The sequence below is a fragment of the Sapajus apella genome, unplaced genomic scaffold (assembly GCF_009761245.1).
Source record: "Sapajus apella isolate SASKATOON/1434 unplaced genomic scaffold, GSC_monkey_1.0 scaffold36, whole genome shotgun sequence".
In the NCBI taxonomy this organism is placed as follows: domain Eukaryota; kingdom Metazoa; phylum Chordata; class Mammalia; order Primates; family Cebidae; genus Sapajus; species Sapajus apella.
In genome coordinates this window covers 33472389-33484122 of record NW_022436976.1, presented here as the reverse complement: position 1 = coordinate 33484122, position 11734 = coordinate 33472389, and the positions used below count along the sequence as shown (strand labels likewise).

General features: G+C 42.9%; 1 protein-coding gene across 2 annotated transcripts in view; it reads left to right on the top strand.

Annotated features, from left to right (window-relative positions):
- ZFYVE9 (zinc finger FYVE-type containing 9) overlaps positions 1–11734 on the top strand; it is a 132662-nt gene that overhangs the window by 83854 nt on the left and 37074 nt on the right. For both annotated transcript variants that reach the window (XM_032297014.1, XM_032297015.1), the window contains one exon: positions 2599–2703. In XM_032297014.1, the coding sequence (XP_032152905.1) occupies positions 2599–2703 (105 nt within the window). The remainder of the gene's footprint in view (positions 1–2598; positions 2704–11734) is intronic.

Here is an 11734-nt window from a genome sequence, read left to right as displayed (position 1 = left end):
CTTGCTCTTGTCACCCAGGCTGGAGTGCAATGGCACAATCTCAGCTCATCGCAACCTCTGCCTCCCAGGTTCAAGTTATTCTCCTGCCTCAGGCTCCCGAGTAGCTGGGATTACAGGCACACATCACCACGCCTGGCTGATTTTTTGTATTTTTAGTAGAGACAGGGTTTCACCATGTTGGCCAGGCTGGTCTTGAACTCCTGACCTTAGGTGATCTGCCCTCCTAGGCCTCCCAAAGTGCTGGGATTATAGGCATGAGCCATCACGCCCGGCCTTATCAACCTTTTAAAAAATCTCAAATGCTGTAATTTTCATCTCTAGAAGTTACACTTGGGTCTTTTAAGATCTTTTAAGTCTCTGCTTAACATTTTGTACATGTAGAAGACGATTATAATAACTATTATAATGCTATTATTTTGGTAATTCTAACATCGTGTATAAGTTCTGGCTCAGTTTCCATGGGTTGATTTTTTTCCCCTCTTATTTTGAGTTGTGTTTTCATGCTTCTTTTTTATTGGTTGCCAGACATTGTGATTTTACCTGTTGGGTGCTGGATATCAATATTCTTGAGGTTTTTCTGCAAGAAATGAAGTCAAGTTACTTAGAAATACCCTCCATCTCACATCATATCCTACATTTCAGTAAATGGCAGTTCCAGTCTTCTAGTAGCCTTGGCTATAAAATTTAGAATCACTTTTAAATCTTATCGTTTGTTCACATTCCATATCCACGGTGGCAAATATTATCTGTTTTTCCTTTAAAATATATCTAGAAACAGGCGGAGTGCAGTGGCTCACGCTGTAATTCCAGCACTTTGGGAGGCCAAAGTGGGCGGATCACCTGCGATCAGGAGTTGGAGACCAGCCTGGCCAATATGGCAAAACCCCATCTCTACTAAAAATACAAAAATTAGCTGGGCCTCGTGGTGCATGCCTGTAATTCCAGCTACTTGGGAGGCTGAGGCAGGAGAATCACTTGGTAACAGAGAGAGACTCCATCTCAGAAAAAGTGTGTGTGTGTGTGTGTGTGTGTGTGTGTGTGTGTGTGTGTGTGTATTTATATGTACATACATCTAGAAACTGACAACTCGTCACTTTTTAAACTGTTAACATCCCGGCTAGGTGTAGTGGCTCACACCTGTAATCCGAACACTTTGAGAGGCTGAGACAGGTGGATCACCTGAGGTTGGGAGTTCAAGACCAGCCTGGCCAACACGGTGAAACCTCGTCTCTACTAAAATTACAAAAATTGGCCTGGCATGGTGGCACACATCTGTAATCCCAGCTACTTGGGAGGCTGAGGCATGAGAATCACCTGAATCCTGGAGGGAGGTTGTAGTGAGCCAAGATTGTGCCATTGCCCTCCAGCCTGGGAGACAGAGGGAGAGTCTGTCTCAAAATAAATAAATAGGCCGGTGTGGTGGCTCACGCCTGTAATCCAAGCACTTTGGAGGCCAAGATGGGCAGATCACCTCAGGTCAGGAGTTCAAGAGCAGCCTGACCAACATGGTGAAACCCCGTCATTTTTTAGGAAAAAAAAAAAAATAAAAAAAATAAAACAAATAAACTGTTAACATCTGGTCTAAGCTCTCATTATCTCCTACCTGGATTGCTTTTATTGTGTTTCTCTGATCTCTTTTCTTCTATTCTCCCTCCCATACCACCTATTCATTACCAAGAAGTCAGATCTGTTAAAACAGGTCAAAAGCCTCCTAAAGGCAAAAGTACTCATGGTGACCTATAAGAACTATGAAATCACCGGGCGGGGTGGTGCATGCCTGTAGTCCCAGCTACTCAGGAGGCTGAGGTGGGAGGATTGCTCGAGCCCAGGAATTCTGGGCTGCAGTGCACTATGCCGATCGGGTGTCCGCACTAAGTTCGGCGTCAATATGGTGACCTCCCGGGAGAGGGGACCACCAGGTTGCCCAAGGAGGGGTGAACTGGCCCAGGTTGGAAATGGAGCAGGTCAAAACTCCCGTGCTGATCAGTAGTGGGATCACGCCTGTAAATAGCCACTGCACTCCAGTCTGGGCAACATAGCGAGACCCCGTCTCTAAAAAAAAAAAATCATAAGAACCTATGAAATCTAGCCATTTGCTATTGCTTTGACCTTGGCTCCATCACTCTTGCTCATTTTGTTTCACTCATACTGGATAGATGGTGTGTTAGGGTATATGTGTTTCCTTACAAATATTCATTGAGTGCCTAAGATGTTCCAGGCTTTAAGGATATAGCAAGAACAAAACAGCTGAGAGTTTATACTCTCTTGGAGCTTCCTCTTAGAGAGAGGAGACAGATAGTTAACAAATAAATATAGAAAATATTAAGTGCTGGTAAAGCAGGGTAAACATTCAAAAATATTTTCTAATGTTGTATGTCAGAGGTATATGATAATGTTTGATTTACTTGTAAGAATTTAAAGAGTAACTAAAGAGCTAAAGTACATACAGTGGGGCTTTCATTCTACATTCTCTTTTTATTTAAATAAATAGGATCTTTCAATATTAACGTTCTTTCCATTTGTGTTAATTTTATTACTATAAATAAAACCTTAGCGTTGATGAATTAATTTATTCTACTTCAATCTGCTTTGTCCCAGGACTTCAGAAATTACCAGTATACCTTGCCAGTAGTTCAAGGTTTGGTGATTGATATGGAAGTTCGGAAAACCAGCATCAAAATTCCCAGCAACAGATACAATGAGGTAAGATATACCATGAAGGTGTATTTTTCATAGTTGAAAACATGAGTGGAGGTGAAAACTGCATATGTATAAATATGTGTTATGTATAAATTTTATTTATAATTAATTAACAATGAAATCAGTTCATAATATTATATGACTTAGTTCAGTTATGGGGTATTTCGTTACAGAAAGACAAGATGTCAAATTTTAACTTATTTGGTCATCAGTTGTGTTATTTTACCTTTTGATGTTATGATAATTAGTGTTAGATTTACATTTTGATTTGGGCCTGAAATTACCCTTGTATCCATAATATTAGTGGTGAGATTTTAAAAATTTCCCCCCTTCTATAAATATTTATTTATTTACTTATTTTTTATTAAATTTTTTTTTTTAATTGAGATAGAGTCTCACTCTGTCGCCCAGGCTGGAGTACAGTGGTGTGATCATGGCTCACTACAATGTTGCCTCCTGGGTTCAAGCAATTCTCCTGCCTCAGCCTCCTGAGTAGCTGGGATTACAGGCACCTGCCACCACGCCTGGCTCATTTTTTGTATTTTTATTAGAGATGGGATTTCACCATGTTCGTGAGGCTAGTCTTGAACTCCTGACCTTAAGTGATCCCCCCACCTCAGCCTCCCGAAGTGCTAGGATTACAGGCATAAACCACTGCACCTGGCCAAATATTTATTTTTAACTGTTCTTAATATTTCAGCACAGTTTAGCATAAATCTTAAAATGGCTTTAAATAAGGTTCCAAAAGCAAATGATTCATTTTGAATTAAGATGTATTTTGTAACTAAAGTTAAATTGTACATACTATACACATATTAACAATTATATAAATATTCTTTGCTTATTTGCATGTGAAGTCTTTTTTTAATTTAAATATTTAAAAAATCTGTTCCAAATGTCTCATGATAATTATTGGGCTTTTAAAGAGATTTTATTTTGAAACTTAGTTTGATATAATAATGATTAAAATTTGTTGTTTTATTAGGGTGAGAATTCTACTTCTTCCACTATTTCTTAGATTTCTTTCTTTCTTTTCTCTTTCTTTGGAATCTCACTCTGTTGCCCAGGTTAGAGTTCAGTGGCAGGGTCTCAGCTCACCTAAACCTCCACCTCCCGGGTTTAAGTGATTCTCCTGCCTTGGACTCCTGAGTAGCTGGGATTGCAGGTACCCGCCAACAAGCTCTGCTAATTTTTGTGTTTTTAGTAGACATGAGGTTTCACCATGTTGACCAGGCTGTTCTTGAACTCCTGACCTCAGGTGATCCACCCAGCTTGGCCTCCCAAAGTACTGAGATTACAGGCGTGAGCCACTGCGTCCAGCCAAATTTCTATGTATAAAATAATTTTTCCTTCCTTTTCTTTTTTTTTTACTTTTCTTTTTTCTTCAATCAGCCACTAAATCATTCATGCATTGAATAAATATTATATACTTGGTATGCACTTAGAATCACACAGATGTTTTATTGGATTGTTGAGTTCAGTTCTCAGCATTATTATGAGAATGACCTTTGTCAAAGCTTTTACCTATATGATTTTTTTTCTTTTAGGATATTAGAAAATAGTAGCTAGAATGTGTGGCACGGTGGCTCATGGCTGTAATCCCAGCACTTTGAGAAGCTGAGGCAGGCAGATCACCTGAGGTCAGGAGTTCAAGACCAGCCTGGCCAACATGGTGAAACCCCATCTCTATTAAAAATACAAAAATGAGCTGGGCATAGTGGTGAGCACCTGCAATCCCAGCTACTCAGGAGGCTGAGGCAGGAGAATTGCTTGAACGTAGGAGGCAGAGGTTGCAGTGAGCCAAGATCTTGCCATTCCTCTCCAGCCTAGGCGAAAAGAGCGAAACCCTGTCTCAAAAAAAAAAAAAAATTATGCCTGCTTTCTGAGAGTTTGCTGTCTAGTAAAATTATGGCATTAGTAGCCCATCTGGAGCAGCTGCTGCCATCATGGTGGCTGCAGCAGGGGGGTGCTGCCAGGGCTACACAGTCTGGATCCCACAGGAGCTGGGGACAGGTGGGAGCCCCACCCTTTCCAAGTCAGTGGGGTGGGAGCTCCCTAGGTGCAGCCACCCAAGTTGTGGCTGCAGACCTGGGCCTTCTGTTCCATGGAGCAGGCAGGAGTCCCACCCTCCCAGGCTCAGCTACAGCTACCCAAGTTGTGGCTGTGGGCCCAGGCATCCTTGCATTCTTGGGGGCTTGGGAAGGCCCCCTTCCCTCACAGGCTCGGAAATACCTACTTCTGCTGCCTGGCTTTTTCCTGCCATCAGCACTCACTCCAGTCTCAGAGCAAAGTTGGGTCAATGCTGACACACCAATGGAAGGGCCTGAAGGCTGGGGGACCGGGCTGCCAGTCCCATGGACGGTAGTGGGAACATGTTATGCCTTTTCTGGGTCTGCCCATGGCCACCCATGGACAATTAGGTGCACACTTCCTCTCCTCTGAGGCCTATAAAAGCCTCGGGGTTAGCCAGAGCTGAGCAGTTGTTGGGATGACCAGCTGTAGAGAGGAGCTACCCACTCCAGGGCCTCCTATCTGCTGAGACCTGTAGACGTTGGGACAACCAGCTGTAGAGAGAAGCTTCCCATTCCAGGGCCTCCTCTCTGCTGAGCACTGAACACTCAATGTGATGACCTGCCTGTAGAGAGGGGCCACCCACCCCAGAGCCTCCTCTGAGCTAGCCTGTTACTCATAAAGCTCCTCTTCACTTTGCTTACCCTCCACTTGTCTGCATACCTCATTCTTCGTGGATGCAGGACAAGAACTCGGGACCTGCTGAATGGCAGAACTGAAAGAGCTGTGACACAAACAAGGCTGAATCATGCCCCTTGCTTGCCACATTGGAAGTGAAGAGAAGGAGAAAAGAGCTGCAGCCCTTTGGGGAGTCCAGACTTGGGAGCTCCCCAAGCCAGGGCTGTGATTCCCTGTTTGGGGCCCTGCAGTTCCTGGAGTCTCCAGGCATCCAGATGCTACCACGTTTCCTGGTGGCAGCTGTGGAAGCTGCTTGCAGTGTACCTGGTTCAGTTGCAGCCTTGCAGAGAGCCAGTGCCTGTGCCAGCACCTGGAGCTACCTGCCCCACTGCAGCAGCCAGCATGTCTGACTGTGTGCAGTGGCTGGACTCCATGGTTGCTTGCTCACACACTCCTTGCTGCTTCACTCCCGGTTCACCATTGGCAGGCATGGGATCCAGGCTGGCAGTGTAAGCCTAGTGCAGCCTGCCAGGTTGAGTGGACAGAAGAAGCCCAGCAGGCCTGAGCAAAACTCGGGCAAAGGCACCACTGGCCAGAGAGCTAATTGTAGCCAGAAAAGCAACACTCCAAGGATCCTGCAACAGTTAGATGATCAGATGTCATTCCCAAGCAAGTAACATATGTTGCTGTTCTTGATGTTTGTGAGGTGGTGCTATGTGTTTAGAAATTGTGTTTGTACAAGTATATCTGTAAAAGCTATGAGGCCCTCATATTTACTTCTTCTTCCTTTTTTTTTTTTTTTTTTTTTTTGAGGGGACAGAGTCCTGCTCTGTCAACCAGGCTGGAGTGCAGTGACACAATCCCGGCTCACTGCAGCCTGCGCCTCCAGGGTTCTAGTAATTCTCCCACCTCAGCCTCCTGAGTAGCTGGGACTACAGGCATACACCACCACACCCAGCTAATATTTGTATTTTTAATAGAGGTGGGATTTCACCGTGTTGGACAGGCTGGTCTCAAACTCCTAACCACAGGTCATCTAGCTACCTTGGCCCCCCAGAGTGCTGGAATTACAGGCGTGAGCCACTGCACCTAGTCCCCATAGTTATTTCAGTACTGACTAGACACATTTACAACAACAGGTCTTATTCATATTACCTGTTTTTATCTGAACTCTGCTGCCTCCATTTATGGTGTACAGGTTCAGAATTCTTTGTTCTAAAAGAATAACTGTATTTCTTGTCATTTATTAGATTTTGTTTTATGGACTCTGTATCAATTATTTTTCTTACCTGATTTAGCAAACTGAATTTTCTTTCTAGTTAAATTTTTATTTTACCTCAACATAATTTTATCTCTCACAGTCTCATACAGCTAAATTGTGTTGTGTCTAATAATTCCACGTTATAGTTGAAAAAGTAACTTCTTTTTTCTTTTCTTTTCGTTTCTTTTTTTGGAAACAGGGTCTCACTCTGTTGCCCAGGCTGGAGTGCAGTGGCACAATCATGGATCACTGTAGTCTCGACCTCCTGGGCTCAAGTGATCTTCCCGCTTCAGCCTCCCAAGTATCTGGGACTATAGGCATGCACCACCACCCCCAGCTAATTTTTGTATTTTTTTGTTTTGTAGAGGTAGGATTTCTTCATGTTGCCTAGGCTGATCCTGAACTCCTGGGCTCAAGTGATACTCCCACCTTGGCTTGCCTAAGTGCTGAAATTACAGGCGTCACTACACCCAGCCATAATTTTCTTATACATTTTATTTAATCACAATATTATTATTTTCCTCTCATTCATTTTTTATATTTATACTGATAGTCTTTCTTATTATTGCACATATTGTGTGCTCTTTTGCTTCATGGGTTTTGCAGAGCTATTTCCTTACTGATGCATACTTCCCCTAAACTTAACCTGCCTAACCCCCACCTGACACACTCCTTTTTCAGATGTCATAGTAAATGACATTTTTTTTCAAATGTACTTTCATTTAACTCTCAAATGGGGTAGCACTCTCTATTATATGCCTTCCTAGAATTCTATGCATACTATTTTTAATAATCAGGACATTTGTAATTCCTTGTTGAGTGTCTGTTTTTTCTATTGTACTGTGAGTTCCATGAGGGACTATGTCTGTCTTTTATACCACAGATATCATTAGCAACCACCCTAGTATGGTGTGAGTGAGCAAGAAATATCTGTTGAATGAAGACATGAAACAACTAATATAGATAAAACAATATGAAAACAAGTGGTGAAATTTATTGTACATATACTAAAGGTACAGAGAAAGTAGATCTCTGATGAATAGAATAGACAAGAATGTTTCTTAATTTCTTATTGACCTTGAATCCCTAACAGAGCAACATGTTGTATGTAGAAATATTCGTAAATATTCACCAAATAACTAGATAAATGAAATATTTGAAATGGATAATGACTGATTATTCATTATCATAGGTATTAGAAAGAGAAGGGCAGACTGGGCGCGGTAGCTCACGCTTGTAATCCCAGCACTTTGGGAGGCCAAGGTGGGCAGATTGCTTGAGCCTAGGAGTTTGAGATCAGTACATGGCAAGACCCCATCTCTAGAAACAATACAAAAAACTAGCCCGGCATGGTGGTATACACCTGTAGTCCCAGCTAGTTGGGAGGCTAAGGTGGAAGGATCACCTGAGCCCAGGAGGTCGAGACTGCAATGAGCCAAGATTCCTCCACTGCACTCCAGTCTGGGTGACAGAGTGAGACCCTGTCTAAAAAAAAAAAAAAAAAAGGGCAGAAAAGACCTTAAGTGAAAAGGGGGATAGATACCAGCCCTACACAAAGGAAGGGAAGGAGCATATCTCTTAGGGAAATGGGAGACAACAAACTGCCTAGCAAAGAGGGGGTTAAAGCAGACTGATGGCTTTGTGGGATGTGAGGTTATACTAAGACTGCTGTCTTCAAATCTACTCAGAGGAATTTAGATTTTAATATAATTTGTAAAGAGCTTTTATAGGTTTGTAAGCAGAAAAAGTGACTTAATGAAAGCAGAATTTCAGAAAACTGAGTTTGGTGGCTATCTGGAAAATGAGGGAAGGACTAAGGAAAGACTTTAAGGTTAGAAAGCTAGAAGATAGTACTTCTGACAGCATGGAAATTTAAATAAATGAAATTGGCATTGTATATAAAATTTCTAATCTGTTGTCAAGGCCATTAAAGATCCTTGTTGGTTAAGGTCTCCTGGCTCATATAAATATATATATTTTTCATATATATCTTATATATTTATATATATTATGTATGTGTGTGTGTATGTATGTGTGTGTGTGTATATATATACATACATATATAATTTTTTTGAGGCAGAGTCTTGCTCTCGCTCTGTGCCCAGGCTGGAGTGCAGTGGTGGCAGGATCTCAGCTCGCTGCAACCTTTGCAACCCAGGCTCAGGTGATCTTCCCACCTCAGCCTCCTGAATAGCTGGGATCACAGGCAGGTGCACACCACCATGCCAGGCCAAGTTTTCTATTAGTAGAGATGGGATATTATAAGCTTTATCAGTGAAAAAAAAAATAAATAAATAAATAATAAATAAATAAAAAGAGATGGGATTTCCCCATGTTGCCCAGGCTGGTCTTGAACTCCTGGGCTCAAGCAATCTGCTTGCTGCAGCCTCCCAAAGTGCTCTTATTACAGGCATGCACCACTGTGCCGGGCCTAGTGTTCTTATAATGAGATTATTTTCCCCTTTGTATTAGCTCATATAAATAAATATTATTTAGTATGTACCAGGCACTATTCTAAGCATATATGTATCTTTACACTAACTCTATGACATGAGTATGCTAAGTATGCTACAGATGAGGAAATTAAGGTACAGAGAACTTAGCCGGGTATCATAGTGTATGTCTGTAGTCCTAGCTACAGGCTGAGGTGGAAGGATTACTTAAACCCAGGAGTTTGAGGCCAGCCTAGGCAACATAGCAAGACCCCATCTCTTAAAAAAAACAAAAAAAGACGCAGAGAACTTAAGTAACTTGCCCATGATCACATAGCTAGCAAGTGGTGGAGCTGCCATCAAGCCCAGGCAGTCTGATTCTGGTGTCCCTACTTTTTTTTTTTTTTTTTTTTTTGAGACGGAGTTTCGCTCTTGTTACCCAGGCTGGAGTGCAATGGCGCGATCCCGGCTCACCGCAACCTCCGCCTCCTGGGTTCAGGCAATTCTCCTGCCTCAACCTCCTGAGCAGCTGCGATTACAGGCACGCACCACCATGCCCAGCTAATGTTTTGTATTTTTAGTAGAGACGGGGTTTCACCATGTTGACCAGGATGGTCTCGATCTCTTGGTGTCCCTACTCTTAACCACTGTGCTGTAGACTTTTAACAGTTACCAATTTGTTTTACGGCTGATGAGTTAAAGTAATTGCATGTGTTTCTGTTTACATTGTGTATGCAACCAGATCACTGGCATAGCTGGTACATGTACTTAAATACTGAAGTCTCACGGAACAGTAAAACTAAAATTACCTCTGTGGCATTTCCTGATATGTAACTAGTTTTTTGTCGTTGTCGTTGTTTCTTTTTTGAGATACAGTCTCGCTGTGTTGCCCAGGCTGGAGTGCAGTGATGCAGTCGTAGCTCACTGGTGGCCTCCACCTCCTGGGATCAAGGGATTCTCCCACTTCAGCCCCTGAAGTAGCTGAGACTACAGGTGCACACCACAACACCCAGCTAATTTTGAAACTTTTTGTGAAGATGAGGTCTCACTATGTTGCCCAGGTTGGTCTCGAACTCCTGAGATAAAGCAGTCCTCCGCTTTGGCCTCCTTAAAGTGCTGATATTACCAGCCTGAGTCACTGTGCCCAGCCATGACTGTTTTTTAATGTTTGTTTAAGATCAGAAAAATGATGAGCCATAGTGAAAGAAAAAGAGATGTTGGAATCAAATAGACCTCGGATTGAGTTTTCTTTTTTTGAGACGGAGTTTCGCCCTTGTCACTCACCCTGAAGTGCAGTGGCGTGATACTGGCTCACTACAACGTCTGCCTCCCAGGTTCAAGCAATTCTTTTGCCTCAGCCTTCTGAGTAGCTGGGATTACATGCATGCACCACCATGCCTGGCTAATTTTGTTTTTTTGGTTTTTTTTTGAGATGGAGTCTCTCCCTGTTGCCCAGGCTGGAGTGCAATGGCCTGATCTTGGCTCACTGCAACCTCCGCCTCGCGGGTTCAAGCAATTCCGCTCTCTCAGCCTCCTGAGTAGTTGGGATTACAAGTGTGTACCACCATGCCCAGCTAGTTTTTATATTTTTAGTAGAGACAGGTTTCACCATGTTGGCCAGGCTGGTCTCGAACTCCTGACCTTAGGTGATCTGCCTGCCTCAACCTCCCAAAGTGCTGGGATTATAGGTGTGAGCCACTGCACCCAGCTGGATTGATTTTTTAATTACTGGCTATATTACCTTAGTGGGTTAATCTCTCTTATGGAATCTGAGTATGCTCATATTATGAAGTTTTGTGACATTTCAATCATGTGTCAAATAACTAGTGTAGTATATTAGCCTGGTATACTATAATTGTACATAAATTTTAGGCTATTGTTTTCATTTTTACCATTCAGATTGTGCATTTGGTTAATTTTTATTTTTATTCGTTTGTTTTTTGAGATGAAGTCTCACTCTGTTGCCCAGGCTGGAGTGCGATTTTGGCTCATTCCAGCCTTCCCCTCCCGGATTCAAGCAATTCTCCTGCCTCGGCCTCCTGAGTATCTGGAGTTACAGGTGCACACCACCATTCCTGGCTAATTTTTGTATTTTTAGTAGAGACGGGGTTTTGACATGTTGGCCAGGCTGGTCCCAAACTCCTGACCTTAGGTGATCCATCTGCGTCAGCTTCCCAAAGAGCTGGGAATACAGGCATGAACCATTGCACCCAGCTTCATTTGGTTAATTTTGATTGAACTTGTGTTACAAATTTTTCAGTTTCAAGTGGTTGTAGGATATATCTAACTTTCCAATATAGCTAAATTTCCTTAGGAAGTACAGGGAATCTGAGTAAATCTACAAGAAGGTAACTAGAGGGTGAAGACTCAAGAAATGATTTAAAAAATGTTAAAGCAGCAGGCCGGGCGCGGTGGCTCAAGCCTGTAATCCCAGCACTTTGGGATGCCGAGGCGGGTGGATCACGAGGTCAAGAGATCGAGACCATCCTGGTCAATATGGTGAAACCCCGTCTCTACTAAAACTACAAAAAATTAGCTGGGCATGTTGGCGCGTGCCTGTAATCCCAGCTACTCAGGAGGCTGAGGCAGGAGAATTGCCTGAACCCAGGAGGCGGAGGTTGCGGTGAGCCGAGATCGCGCCATTGCACTCCAG